General features: G+C 41.5%; 1 protein-coding gene across 3 annotated transcripts in view; it reads left to right on the top strand.

The window, feature by feature from the left end:
- Window positions 1-14,127, top strand: part of PPP2R2B (protein phosphatase 2 regulatory subunit Bbeta) — a 459,915-nt gene extending 445,788 nt beyond the window's left edge. For all 3 annotated transcript variants that reach the window (XM_020964279.2, XM_020964280.2, XM_078150511.1), the window contains 3 exons: window positions 6,079-6,248; window positions 9,116-9,207; window positions 12,190-14,127. In XM_020964279.2, the coding sequence (XP_020819938.1) occupies window positions 6,079-6,248; window positions 9,116-9,207; window positions 12,190-12,469 (542 nt within the window). In that variant the 3' untranslated portion in view covers window positions 12,470-14,127. The remainder of the gene's footprint in view (window positions 1-6,078; window positions 6,249-9,115; window positions 9,208-12,189) is intronic.
- The last annotated feature ends 621 nt before the right edge of the window (window positions 14,128-14,748 follow it).

The following is a 14,748-nucleotide window of genomic DNA, read 5'->3' as shown; positions in this document are numbered from 1 at the left end:
CTCGCAACCGGCTGCCACCCACCATACTGGCTCACACTCACCACTGCCCTCTAGGTGTTAGAGCATCATCTGCCAGTGCCACCAAATAACAGAACAAACCACATCTGGGGAGATGGGGAGCAGTTACCGAAGACGACATGGTCCCAAGCACCCTCTCAGCAGATGGGCATGGCCCACTGGCCAAGCCCAGACAGGATTCTTGCTAGGTATTACCAGTGGTGCCTAAAACACCCCCGTGGGTACATTGGCGCTGAAGAGCAAGGAAATGAAGCGAGCTACAGCAGCACTGCTGCAGAAGGAGAGTTAAAAAGCGAAAATTGAGCTCGTTACGTACCAGCTGAAAAGGCACCAGCTTGCAGTATTAAAAATGTAACAGCATGTTTGACTTTGGAGGACACTTCATCAGCAACAAAACACCACCTGAGCCACTATGCCCAGATTCTCCTCTGAGCTGAAGCCAGTGATTTGTTCTATTTTTCCCCCCTGTTCTTATAGCTCCCCAACTTTGGAGGGATTAATTGAGATAAGGAAAGCTGTACAAGATTGGACTGCAATTGAAAGTTTTGTGCTCAGGTCATTTAATTTGGAAAGAGCATGGTGTAGTGGAAAGAGCACTGACTCTGAGGACAGAGGACTTGGTTTCAGTTCCACCTCTGCTCCTTAATGCCTGTGTGACCTTGGGCAAGTCATTTAACCTCCTTGGGCCTCGGTTTCCACATCTATCAGGGTAAGGGGTGGGGAGGTGACTGTTTTGTTTTTGTCATTGTATCCCCAGCAAGTAGCAGAGTCCCTGGAATAGAAAAGGTGGTTAATTAACACTCCTTGAATGGCATTATTTAGAAGCAGTCAATATATACATACACACATATATGTATATATGAATATATGCATATGCATATAAACACATACATATATACATACATTCATACACATATGTTTACTGTGAATTGGATGAAAAATCTGAAGACCAGAAGAATCTTTTTTTTTTTGGCCAAGCATAGGATCCTTGGAAGCAATGCCAGTTCTCATTTGTATTAAAAATCCATTATCATAGCACTTAGAGACAATTTTGCCACACAGTCCCCACCTGAGTGGCTTACTGCATAGGCTCAAGTTGTGGAAGTGAGGAGGTGGAAATAACATAGAACACATGTTTTATGCTCTGTCTACTTTCTACCAGCTGGGTCCCAAAGCTCCCTTTTATTCTGAGAGTATAACAAAAATCTCTCTTATTCAGACCAACTAGAAAGGGATTGGGACAAGCTCCCTTTGAATGATTGCAAAACCTGTATTATAGACTATTTTCCCAAAAAATGCAATTTGTTATTTCCAAATATATAAAGTAACTTGAACTAGGTCAACAAAGTGTTGCCTAGTAGAGAAGCCATAGTATACAAGGGGAACTATTTTAATGACACGAGAATGGTTTATAATGATCATAACTAAATTAATGGATACTTGTAAAATGCTTGCAAACAGGGTATAAACTAGAAGCACCCCACCCTCTACCCCCAATCTGCTTCACAGCATTCTTCACTACTAGTTCACTGATAGAATTTTTGCTGAGATCAGACATAGGAAGCCCATGTTTGATCCTTGATCAACATATTTAAATCAGGAGGTTGTGGGGAAAGTGCTAGGCCTTTATATTAGATCTTGGAGGTAACAAGGAGAAGCTGGAGTTTATTAAATGGGGTGACATGGTCAAATTTTAGGAAGATCAGCTTGGTAGAAGAAGAGAGGAGGGATGGGAGTGGAGAAAGATGTGAGGCACAAAGACCAACCAGAAAGCTATTGCAATAGTTCAGTTGAGAGGCAATGAGGGCTTTAGAGTGATGGCTATATGAGTGAAGGATGCACATACGAGAGATGTTGGGAAGGTAGAAATGAGAAGATTTGACAATGGATTGGATTGTGGGATGAGTGACAGTGAGAAGCTGAGGATGAAACTTGGGGTTGTGAGCATTGGGGCCTTCATCAGTCATAAGAAAGATCAGAAGATAAAAAAGGATTTGGGCAGGGGAGGGGGGAGGAATGATGAATTATGTTTTGGACATATTGAGTTGGAGATGCCTATGGGACTTCTAGTCTAAGATATCCAAAAAGGTAGTTGGTGTTTCAGTACTCTGTCTCAAGAGCAAGACAAGAGCTCATTATATAAATCTGGAATTCATCTACATAGAGATGATAATTGAATTTGTGAGAGCTAATAAGATCACCAAGTTGAAATAGTATAATGGGAGAACAGAAGGGGACCCAAACCAACGCCTTGGAGAATAACCATGGTTAGTGGGTATGACGTGGATGAAGAACTAGCAAAGAAGACAGGAATGGATAGGTAGGAAGAGAACCAAAAGCAGTGACATAAATGCTCAGGGAAAGTATTCAAGAGGAGGAAGTGATCAACAGTGTCAAATACTGCAAAAAAAGTCAAGAAGGCCATTAGATTTGATGATTAAGAGATCATTGTTAACTATGAAGGAAGCAATTTCAATTGAAGGATGTGGTTCAAAGCTAGATTGCATTTACTCACAAACAAAAGGAGACCTATAGGATTATAACTAGTGTGGATGCTAAGATCAAGTAAGGGGGGAAATGGGTGAATTTGTAGGCAGCAGGAGAGGAACCAACAAATAGGAAAAGATTAAAGATTGGTGAATGAGGATGATACTAGAAACAATCTTCTAGAGAAAGTAGGAAGGGATGGGATCAAGGACTGACCTTGGTAAGGAAAAAAGCCATCTTTACTGAAGAAGCTATCTAAGGGATGTGAGATGAGAAGAGGGAACTCTAATACAGACATATAGTTATAGCTATAGATAGATATCATCTTAGGTTTTTTTTCCAGTGAAATATGAGACAAAAGCCTCAGTTGAGAGGGTGATAGAAGGAGTGTTTTGGGAGACTTGAGGGGGGATGGGAAGGTTTAGAATAGCTGCTATAGAGAGTGAGATAATGAAGCAATTAAGGAGAAGTAAAAATGATTGCCTTATACCACTGAGAGTCCAGTTGAGATTAGGTAACATAAATTTGTGGTAGACCACATCAGCACAGTTTTCTTATTTCCTCTAGCTCTGTCCAGCAGTACCTAAATGGGAAAGAAGACAGATGGTGGGAGACATCCATGGTTGGGGTTTGGCAGAGCATCATCAGTGATAGGACAGTTGGATGAGGACTTCAAGTGTAGATAGAGTATAAATAAAATTAAGTTGGTTCACCAAAGGGTCAAGATAAGGAAGGGAGAATAGTGTGGGAAGGATGGGTGGTGCTGCCACCCCCAGGCTCCTGTGCCTAGCTGCATGTTGGTGACCATTGGCCACTAGTTGGTGGTGGTGATGAGGAAGGTGATCCTCTTCTCCACAATGATTCCTCTCTTCAGTAGTGGCTGGGGAGATAGTGCTATTCCCAAAGCTCTTGGGTCTGGTGTCCTGACACCTAGCTGTCACTTAAATGCTTGGTGATTGATTGGTGGCTTACTTAGCTTTCTATTCAATCCCATGTAACATAATTACTAAGTGCCTACTATGTGCAAGTCCTTGTGCTAGTAAGTGCTGTCAGGGCTGTAGATATAGAGAAAGTCTCTGTCCCCATGGAGTTTATAGAGAGATGAGATATGGTATAGACCATCTGAACAGCAACATGATTGAATTTATCACAACAAAGTCAAAACTACTGGACTTGGGTAGAAGATTAGAGTTTCTGTTATTCATTCCCCCAACAGTCATCCTCATAATCGGTGGGTCCCACTCTGCTAGCTAATTCATAGCTGCTGATGATGCAAAATCCTCAGGGGAAGTCATTTATGGAATCAGAATCAAAGCATGTGCTCCCTTCTCTAATCTCTTTCTTTTCTAAGGATGGATGCAAGCTTGGACTTATCAAGACCCTTCCCTCCACCATCCTACCCTGAAAAGAAAATCTTCCCACAGCCCCCATCTACAATATAGGGAATCTACAAGCACCCCCTTTCCTTATTACAAGTGTGCATTAAGCTTTAAGGCTATTGTAGTACATTTTTGTGTAGTCAACCTCCCAAGGGCCTCTGAAACCCAACTTAGCTTCATCTCTTCTTAGCACTAACCACAAGTCAAGTCTTCTACCATCACCCTCCTCTCCTTTATTGCTCATTTATTCTCCTTTCACGGGGAAGTCCCAGATAACCATTCATCTGTAGAATGCTGCCATGCTCCTTGCTAAGAAAGGATTGGAGTTGGGAGGGGAAAACAGTCTTTTCAGCTGTGGAGTATAACAGCTAGTCTAGAAACACCTTTCAGGCAGCCAGTAAACACTTATTAAGCACCCATTATATGCCAGCAGGAAATGAAGAGATGAATTTGAATGACTTTTGGAGCAAGGCAGCAACTAGGAAAGCAACATCTTGGGAAGGCTGGTCTAGCATTGGTGTACAGAAGAATTGTGTGGGGAAAGAATGGAGACAGAGAAAAATGAGAAGGCCATGGTCCAGGTGTAGTGATAAGGGCTAGAGTGATGAGGGAAGAGACATTACCAAGGAAGAACTGATAAGATTAATTAGATGTGATGAAAGGAGAAAGAGTCAAAGATGACTCCAAAGTTTTGAACCTGGCTCACTGGTAGACTCAGAGAATTAACAGAAATAGGATATAATAAAAAAAAAAAGTCAGAAGGGAGGATGAGCTGGGAAGAGGGTGGAGAGGAAGAGGAGTTTGATTTAGAGGCTTGAGTTTGAGGTAACAGCAGGATATCCAAGTAGACAGGAACCTGTGAGAGATGTCAAGGCTAAAACTTGGAAGTTTCAATACTAGTTTTCTCTTTTAAAAAATATTCTTAACTTTTACTGCTATCTTTTATTTCTAAGCCACCTTCATATCCAACTATATATCCTTACCCTCTTTACCACCCAATCAGCCACCACTTGTAATAAATAATCGGAATAAAACAGGGGGAAAGGCAGTTCAGCAAAACTAACCAATACATCAACTAAGTCTGACAGTATATGCAGAGTTCTATACCCATAATCTCCCAGCTATGTAACTGAAGGAAGAGAAATGAATTCTTTCAGTTTTCTCTGAAGCCAAGCTTGAATACCTGTTCTGTTCAGCAGTTTATAATGACTAAGAGATAAATTTAATGCTATATTCAGGAAAAAATAATCAAAGGAAGACCTTTCTAAAGAGCTCCCCATGAGAGGCGCCTGCTGATGGAAGCAAAACTGTTGGCTTTTGGGTTGGGTTTTCATCCCCTCCTGCCTTGGAAAGGAGAAATAGAGGTCAGGCACTACTTCAGGTTAAATCCCAGCATTACTGAAAGTCCTCTGGTGACTTGAACTTACCAAGTGCCTACAAATAGGTAGCCCCTGTTAGTCTAGTGGACTGAACATCTTAAGACTCTATCTGGTGGCTTGAGCCGAGAGAAACGTGATCAACCTTGTAAAGTCACATCGCTTCTTAGTTCAAAAATCTTCAGTGGTTCTTGACTACCTACTAAACAACATTCAAAGAACTTTGCCAGGCATTCAAAACACTTTAAAATTTGGTGTCACCCAATAAAGAGAGAGAGGGGGGAAGAGAGGGGGAGGGGAAAGGAAAGAGAGAGAGAGAGAAAGAGAGAGAGAGAGGAAGAGGGAAGGGAGAGAGGGGAAGGGAGGGGGGAAGGGAGAGGGGGGAGGGAAAGAGAGAGAGAGAAGAAGAGGGAGAGAGGGAGGGGGAGGGAGGGGGAGGGGGGAGGGGAGAGAGGGGGAAGGGAGAGAAGGGGGGAGAGAAGGGGGGAGAGAGGGGGAAGGGAGAGAGAGAGGGGGGAGGGAGGGAGAGAGGGGGGAGGGAGGGAGAGAGAGCGCGCGCGCTTCCCATTGCCTTAGTTTCCCAGATTGTTTTAATGTAGTGGATTCTTTGTCTTTAATGGAGGGCCACCAAAGAGAGTGACTTCATTAGATGGATGACATCAATGAAGGGAAAGTTCCAAAGGACATCAGCTCCTCATGTCGTTCCTCCTGGGTTTTGTGAGGCCCAGCCTGGCTTTTGGAGTTCTCCTGTGCCTAGCCCTGGTTCAGAACTATTTAATTGGAATACCTTCACTTAAGCTTGTGCTCTTCTTTTGCAGTTTTTGAGGAGCCAGAAGATCCAAGCAACAGGTCATTTTTTTCTGAAATCATCTCTTCAATTTCTGATGTGAAGTTCAGTCATAGTGGAAGGTATATTATGACCAGGGATTATCTGACCGTCAAAGTCTGGGACCTCAACATGGAAAATCGGCCCATTGAGACTTACCAGGTACAGTACTGGGTCGATCACCGAGGGACTGGATGAGCCCTCACTAGCTAGATAGCTCATGATACAAGAGAAGTGTGACATATAGTCCTTGTCCTCAAGGAGCTTGCAATCTAGACTTCCACTGCCTCCTAGTTGTTCCATGCATCTAAGGCCACATGTAATTAACTGCTATATTATGTGGACCTCCTATAAAGCCTGAGGGTTTCCTAGAGGGTCACTGTAAACTGTAGGAGCTAAGGGTGATCTCATGGAGGGAAGTGGGTATTGACTTGAGCTTGGTGGGATTTGAGGGGGTTGGGAAGGCATTCTAGGAAGGGCATTGAAGGTAAGTAAAGGTGCAGAGATGAGATGGGCATGGTGTATGCCCTGACATTTGGAACAAGAGGCATTTCCAGAGTCTTATGAACTAGGTGGAAAAGATAAAGAAAAATTATATAGGAGAAATAGGAAAAAGGGAGAAACATGAAACATTAGGGAATAAAGGTAAACACACACACACACACACAGAGGCCTAGGAGTCAGCCATATAGCATATGCTACTTAACAATTGCTTTTCTACTAGAGACAATAGGGCCATTGAGGATGGAACACAATTCAAATTTTTCCATCCTCTTCATAGTAACGAGCATCAAAGAGCTCACTAAGTGCAGCTCAGTTCAGGGAAATAAATGCCAAGTGCCTCTTAGGAATGAGCCGGGGACAGCACCCAGCAGTTCTTAGGCTCCAGGACCAAAGAAGAGGGCAGGGAAGCCAAACAATCCATTATAGATATAAACAGATGTAATCCTACTGCACTAGAGACATCTCCACGACCTTAGCAATTTGAAATTATAGCCATATTAATGAACCAAGTAGAATAGATGAAGGATAATCCTACAAGAAAACTGGGAATGACATCCAAGAAAAGAAACATTGAACAATAGAGGAGGAAGGAAGCTGCAGTTAGCAGGAAGCATGGTACAATAGAGAGGACTAAAACACAAGTCTGGAAGACCTGGGTTCAAATTCTTTCTGAGAAACAAGCTGTATGGTGGTGGGCAAGTGACTTAACCACTCAAACCCAGTTCTTCATCAATAAAAATGAGGTTGATCTAGATCAGGAGCATCAAACTCAAAATAGAAATGGAGCCTACTAATCTATAAGTAAAGATCCCTGGGTGACATATTGACTTAGTTTAAAATTTTAATATTATCTACGTTTTTATTTCATTTTTATTCATTTTGTTAAATAGTTCCCAATTACATTTTAATCTAGTTCTGGCTACACTTAGGAGGCCACATTTAGGTTATGTGTTTGATACCTCTGGCCCCTAAAGTCTTCTCGAGATCTAAATCTATGACACTATGAGGTTTAGAAGGCAGTGTGAAGTAATGGATAAGTGCTCCATTTACAATCAGGAAGACCTTGGTTCAAATCACTTGCTAGGTATCTGACCTTGGACAGTCACTTAACTAACCTCTGTGGGCCTCAGTTTCTTCATCAATAAAATAGATCCATAAAATAGATCCAATAAAATGGATCAGATGGCCTTGAATATCCCTTCCAGCTTTAATTCTTTAATCATATGAACTTAACATGATAAATATTTCTTCAGTGGGGCAGTGTGGCCACTCTCCCAAGGAACCTCCCAAATGTGTTTCTGTCTTGGCACTGCTGCCCTCACAGGGCCACCTTCCTCCCTCACTCTAGCTGAAAATATGCCTAGTTATAGCCTGACAGCCTGGAGCCAGAACAGCCTTAGGCACTGTTTCCATCCTGCCTAGTACATAGAGAAGCCGAGAGAAGATGAGCCATCTCCCAACCCCCCATAGATAGTGGGGCTTCAAGGCTGTCCTTCACTGGGTCATTTTGACTAGTGCTAAGGCTGTGAGGAAGGGACTTGGTCATTTTCCCCTACTCCGTGGGGGAGGAGATGGGAAGCTGAACATGTTCCTTAGCCAGTACTGTAAAGAGAGCTTGCACCCTAGGGCACAGGTCAGAGTGTGCCAAGTGCTCAACAGGGCTTGACCTTTAATTGCTCTGATTTCTTTTTATACAAGACTAATCTGAAAGGGAAAAGGGAAAATCCAGTGAACCTGCTTTCAAATGTTCCAGGGTAGTTTTACTTTGGCCTTTTTTCTCCTGTGTAACAGACTGTAGAGTAAAAGCCATTTGGAAACACTGGTCATTAAGTATTAAGGACCCTACACTTCATTCACCATTTGGTCATTAGGTAAACCTTTAGCGACTAAGAAGAAAGCATTGTGCTAGAGGCGATACAAAATTAGAGAAGGATCTGATTTAAAGCTCACAAGGTTCCTTCCCTCATGGAGCTTACAATCTAACAAATGGATATAACACAAACATAGTAAACTATAATGTACAATTATACGATAAATGCATTAGAGAGGTATAAAACAAAATGCTAATTAAGGTGGGCAAAGGATCATCCCTGTTACTGGCACTTTGACAAGTCCAAGACTCAGAGTTCGTGCCTTTAAGGAGTTTACAAGCCCATTGGTCTCCCTTCAAGGGCCGTGCTTACAGACCATCTGGAGGGTGGTAGTGACATAGCAAAACAAAGGATTATAATTCAGTGGCACACACCTTTATCCTGTAGACAATGAGTCTATAGAGGGACCTTGCACACATCCATCCCCCATAAGGCAAACACCACCTCCTAATTCCCAGTGGTGGAAGACATCATCTCAGGTTCATCTGCCCATAAAACAGAGATGATAATATTATTCCCCACACCCACGAGTACCACTACCACCCCTTGAAATAAGGAATCAGCAACTAGAGTAGCACTTGGAGATGTCCACTGACATACTCATTAAAATGAAAATGAGCTCACTGGCTTATTCTCTTCTATTTCTTCCCACAGGTTCATGACTACCTCCGTAGCAAGTTGTGTTCTCTCTATGAAAATGATTGCATCTTTGATAAATTTGAGTGTGTGTGGAATGGGTCAGACAGGTGAGAAGCACTAGCAAAGAACCTTTAGGCTGTCCTTGGCCTTGCTGACATCCTGGCTGGCATCCCAGTTGTCCCAAGTGGGAACTGGACCGTGTATGACAAGAAGAAAAGGATCATGTTGAATACTGGTTGGCCAGACCCATAGCATAGCTTGGGATTCATGTATAGTGGGTTACCTGATTGATGCGCTGTGTCCTAGAAAGCAGAGATACCCAAAGGATGAAGTATAGTCCCATAAGATACCTTTTTACTCAAGGACTGATGCTTCCTATCATAGAAGGAATAATTAATACTCCTGGCTACTGGCATTTTTTTTTTACTCTAATCCAATCCAGTAAGCATTCGTTAAATACCTCCTAATTCAAGGCACTAAGTCAGATGCAAAGGACTACCGAGACAAAAAGAAAAGCAGTCCCTGTCCTCAAAAAGTTTACATCCCACTAGAAGAACACTGCTTTCTTTTTATACAAGACAACATGAAGAGAATGTGTGACCTTGGGCAAGTCACTTGATTTCCTTGGGCCTCAGTTTCTTCATCAATAAAATGAGTGGGATGGATTAGATGTCCTCTGAGTTCACTTCTAGCTCCACAGCTATGATCCTGTAATTCAAAAATGCTCTAAGTTCATAATTATTTAGGAAAAATAAACAGAAAATAATTTCATCTTTATAAGCTCTCTCCAACATCAGGGCCAAGTCTACAGAACTAACATGAACTGAAAAACAAAATTAGCTCTGCCAACAATCCAATCATGACAGCTTCAGCTGATGGAAAACAAAGCATATTTGTGAGGATCAGCTGGCTATTAGCCTCCACGTTCCTCTTTACTCTGCTAGTGCAGACCCAGCCTAAGGTTGTTGGTTCAGTCCAAATGTAAATCATATATCGGGCTCCCTGAAAAGAGATTGGTTACAACTTTAAGGTCTGTGATATTGAAGGCAGTGGACATGGAGTCAGGAAGCTCTGGGTTCAAATCCCATCTCATTCACTTACTAGCTGTGTGACCCTGGTCAATTTAGTTAACTGATCTGAGTCTCAGTTTCCTCATATGTAAAATTGAAAATAATAGCAACTACTTCACAGGGTAGTTGTGAGGATTAAATCTTAAATCATTACATAAAATCAATTGTTTTTAATTGTTCTTCAGTGGTTCATTTTTTAGCTTAAAAATTACCAAAAGAAAGGCAGCATAGTAAGAGAAAGAGATGGCCTCAGTCAGAAAAAATTGTGTGTTCATGTCTTCTCTCTGATGAATCCTGGTTGTTTGACCAGGGGCAAATCACTTAACCTCTCAGTGTCCTAGGAAACCCTCTTAAAATTTTAAATTGAAGAGCAGCTGCTAGCTTTCCTGGGTAAAGGGAATTTCCTCACCCAGATTTATCTGCAACAATAAAATCTTAGGCCTAATTCCTCCCCCAAATGGATTTTTCCAAATTTCCTAAGGAAACAACTCGGGTATTATGACAGGTTACCTACTATCTTTGTGCCAACACCATAGAGTAGGGATTAATTAGCTCCTGTTTCTAAAATGTCTGACAAAGGACAATATTTGCAAGTGCTTTGTGAAATGTCATTATTGTCACTGAGAATCAAATGTTTAACCTGATTATCTTTCTGATATCTGGTAGGTTCTCTCTGACACGCAAACATCATCCTTTTAGAACTGAATGTCCTCACATGGTTTACAAAAGCAATTAGGATGAATTCTAGTCCCAGCTCTGCCACTAATGATGTATAAAACGGGGCAAGTCTCAGTTTCTTCATCTGTCAAATGAAGGGATTGGAAGGATTTCACAGGTCCCTTTTCAGTCTATAAGTAGAGTGTGGGTTGCCTGAAGGCAGGAATTACATCAGTTATTTATGATCTTGTGAGATGACATAGCAGATGAATTAGATTTATATTAAAAGGTTAATGTAGAACAAAGCTGAAGAGGTACCATGTCTACACAATCAAAAACACTAGATCAAAACTGTAGTGATTTTTGTGTGTTTTTCTGCCATCTTACTGCCCAGGCAAGAGCAAGGCAGCCGATTAACTGTACAATGCAAACCGGCAAGCATAAAGTGCCTGCTCTGTCCAAAGAATTGTGCTTGGCATTGAGGATACAAAGACAAAACAACTGACTTGTGGTTCCTGCCTTCAAGAAACTTACATTCTATTGGAAGAGCCAAGGCTTTAACCCAGGCCTTGCTGACTCTAAGGCTTGTCTTCTTTATACTATGTGATGCTGCTTCTTCTTGGATTAATACTAGAAATAACAATAAGAAGAAAGTATATATTCTTTTCTCATAGGATGAAAGAAAAAAATAATTTCTTGATAAGCCATTGCCCAAATATTTCTCCCTTTGTTTTTTGTCATAAAATATATTTCCTCATGACATTTGTTGGCCAACAATGACAGGATGTTTTCCCATTGCCCACGTCCGAATACTTCTCATTTGTTCGGATAAGTTGAGTTACAGATGTTTGAAGTAACCTCTTTCTCACCGTTACCTTTTCTACTGGTTTAATACTGATGATGACCGCTGCTCTAAAAACTGTTTAAACAAAAGAAAATCCAGATCTCTCAGAAGATTAGGTAGATATGGATGACTCCGTGGTCTAACTTTGGCAGCATGTAAACTCACAATTCAAATTTGTAAAAACCAACAATAACATTAAGAAACTTGGGATTATTTATTATGAATAAAGAATCAGTAATTCAGGGACTGATAACTAGATATCAACACAATAAGATAAAGCCAGTTTCAGGAACAACTATCCCAATCAGCCCTTTAAGAATGACCAGTATGGTTCAACAAGAACAACAAAGCCATTCTGTCTTTCTTTCTCCATAAAACTACCAAGGCAGGAGACGGTCAAGGCTAGAACACATTTCACACAGGCTTGCACCTTGTTTCACCAACAAAAGCAATGGGTGTTGTAACGGGCCCAACTTGTATACAACTAATCCTTCTTTTTCTCCTCTCCCACTTTGCAGCGTCATCATGACTGGGTCCTACAACAACTTCTTCAGGATGTTTGACCGAAATACCAAGCGTGATGTCACCCTGGAGGCTTCCAGGGAAAACAGCAAGCCCAGAGCCATCTTAAAACCCCGCAAAGTATGCGTAGGTGGCAAACGGAGAAAAGATGAGATCAGCGTGGACAGTCTGGACTTTAGCAAAAAGATCTTACATACAGCTTGGCATCCTTCAGAAAATATTATAGCAGTGGCGGCTACAAATAACCTATATATATTCCAGGATAAGGTTAACTAGGAGGACAAGTTATACTTAATAAGCTCACATACTGAATACTAGTCAAACAAGTTTTTAAATGTTTCTTTGGGTTTTCATTTTATTCATTGACTTTAATTTTCCTATGCAGGAAACAATTGGAATAGAAGAAAAACAGTCCAAAGGCCCCCAGCTCCCCCAATTTTAAGAAACTGTGTTGGCAAATCCAACAAATAGATTCAGAATACTTTTGTTTAGAATCGAGAGCTGCCAGGTAACCAGGACCCTTTCATAGTTGACTTGAATTTCTGATGCTTTTATTACCCAGTTCTCTCTGGTGAGTCCAGTGTTTTGTTTCTAGGTGTCTGCTGAGGTGAAATGAGATTGTCTGTAGTATTTAAGGGGGGAGGGGGAAGATAAGATTTTTTTTTAATTAAACAATTCCATTTGATTGAAAAATAAACACTGTTTACTCTACTTTTGGATAAAAATCTGTTTGCTTCCTAGAAAACCAGACTTGCTTTTCCCCTTCATTTTAAAAAAATTCTCTATGTTGTTGCTGTTTCAAATAATTTTTTACCTCTTTTGAGGCTGTAAAGGCAGAAATCCAGGGCCAAGGTTAGAGCCTGGTTAAAAGTTGTACGCGTACCACAGCTTGCTACATTTCTCTGTTACAACCCCAGGCAGAGAATTTGGCTCTAGACACACTTCTGTGTTTGAATGAATTTGTAGAAGACTTTTAATCAGAGCTTCTAAAGTCTGCCATCACAAATGTAGATGGGCCTGGACTCCAATCTCTATTTTCTTTCATTTTACTTTTCTCTTTGTTTGCTTTAAGTATTTATTTAATTCATGTACATATTCATTAATTTGATGAAAACCTAAAGACAGAAGAAGTTGTTACTTATATTTTGACATTCCAAATGAGGGAGTGCCCTTACCAGAGTCTCCCAAGTTGGAGACTGGCATCCAGGAATCTTTCTCATCCCTTTTCTCCCCACTCCTCCCCCGCCAGATATTATAGCCAACAAGGTAACAAAGCAAATGCCATTTTCTGAAAGTTAATTGCAAGTTGCAACGCTCCCAAAAGCTCACCCTTTTCATTTCCAAGGTGAAAACCCATGAGGTTGGGTGACTTCTCCTGGTGTGAAAATTGTACGCGGAAGGGAAGGTCTGTGAAATTCACTAGAGCCCGCTGAGGCTCAGTCTAATCCTTTAACGCTTCCTCCCCGGTTGGGGTTTCTGACTGGTGACACTTCCTGAGAAATGTCAATGATATCCCCCTAACGTACCTCAGGGAGTAAGACTCAATGAATGCAAAGGATTTCTGGCTTCTGGGAGAGTTCCCACAAACAAACCAGGGCCTGGATTTCACATCATAGTAGCTGCAATTTCTGCTCAGGTGCTGGCCACTCACTCAACCTTTCATAGCCCGTCTAACCTGCCACCTGCGGAAAGGAAGGTGGCTCAGGACAGAATTCACGGGCAGCCGTCTTTAAAGACAGGGTTTCCTTGGTTTGTGGCTTTATGTAGAGCCAGAAAAAATCACAACTTTCAGGGTTGACGTTGGAGGGAGTGTTGCCAGGGCTGGGGAAGAAGGGGAAACGGCAGAAGTGCATCCTATTTTCCCAGTGTGTTTTTTGTTTTCCCTTGTACCAAAAGCCTGTTCTGTATCACCCCAAGTAAAATTCTCTCAGTTATCCTCTTGGCCTGCTGTGTGGACTTTCTCCTTGTCACCCTCATTCAGTTCATCAGGATGCTTTGCCTGGAAAGCCAAAGCTTCAATCAAAATATGGGGAGACAACATTAAGTTAGCCAGTTGCCACTGTATGTCCTGTGAAGGTCAGATAGAATAGAAAGCATTGAATTCAGGAGTGGAGAGGCCTGGATGTGAGTCCTGGTTTTGCCACCAACTTACTGTGTGACCTTTGGCCACCTTCTTCCCTTCTCTGGGCTTCAGTCTCATAAACTACAAAATAAGGGTGTTGAACTAGATACACTCTAAGGTTCCTTATAAGTCTATGACTATAAAATAAGCAAGCCATCTCTAGTGCTTTTCAAAATTGTTTTAAAAGGTTCCCTGTCACCTTGGATTTTCAACCTACCCTACCCCCTCACACATATCATTAACTATCACTGACTCCCTGAAATAACTTAGTCCTTTAACATTCATTTATATATAAATTTCCTATATGTATTTTCACGGTTTTCTCAATCTGATCCATCAGTCTCATCCTGAAGCCTGTTGGTTGTTTATAACAACAGTCAGGATCCTTCCATGCTTTTAGTTTGGAAAGGAAGAGGCAGGAAATTTCTTGAGA

Source organism: Phascolarctos cinereus, unplaced genomic scaffold, assembly GCF_003287225.1.
Source record: "Phascolarctos cinereus isolate Bilbo 61053 unplaced genomic scaffold, phaCin_HiC Scaffold_2;HRSCAF=192, whole genome shotgun sequence".
NCBI lineage: Eukaryota > Metazoa > Chordata > Mammalia > Diprotodontia > Phascolarctidae > Phascolarctos > Phascolarctos cinereus.
This window is presented reverse-complemented; position numbering and strand designations above follow the sequence as displayed.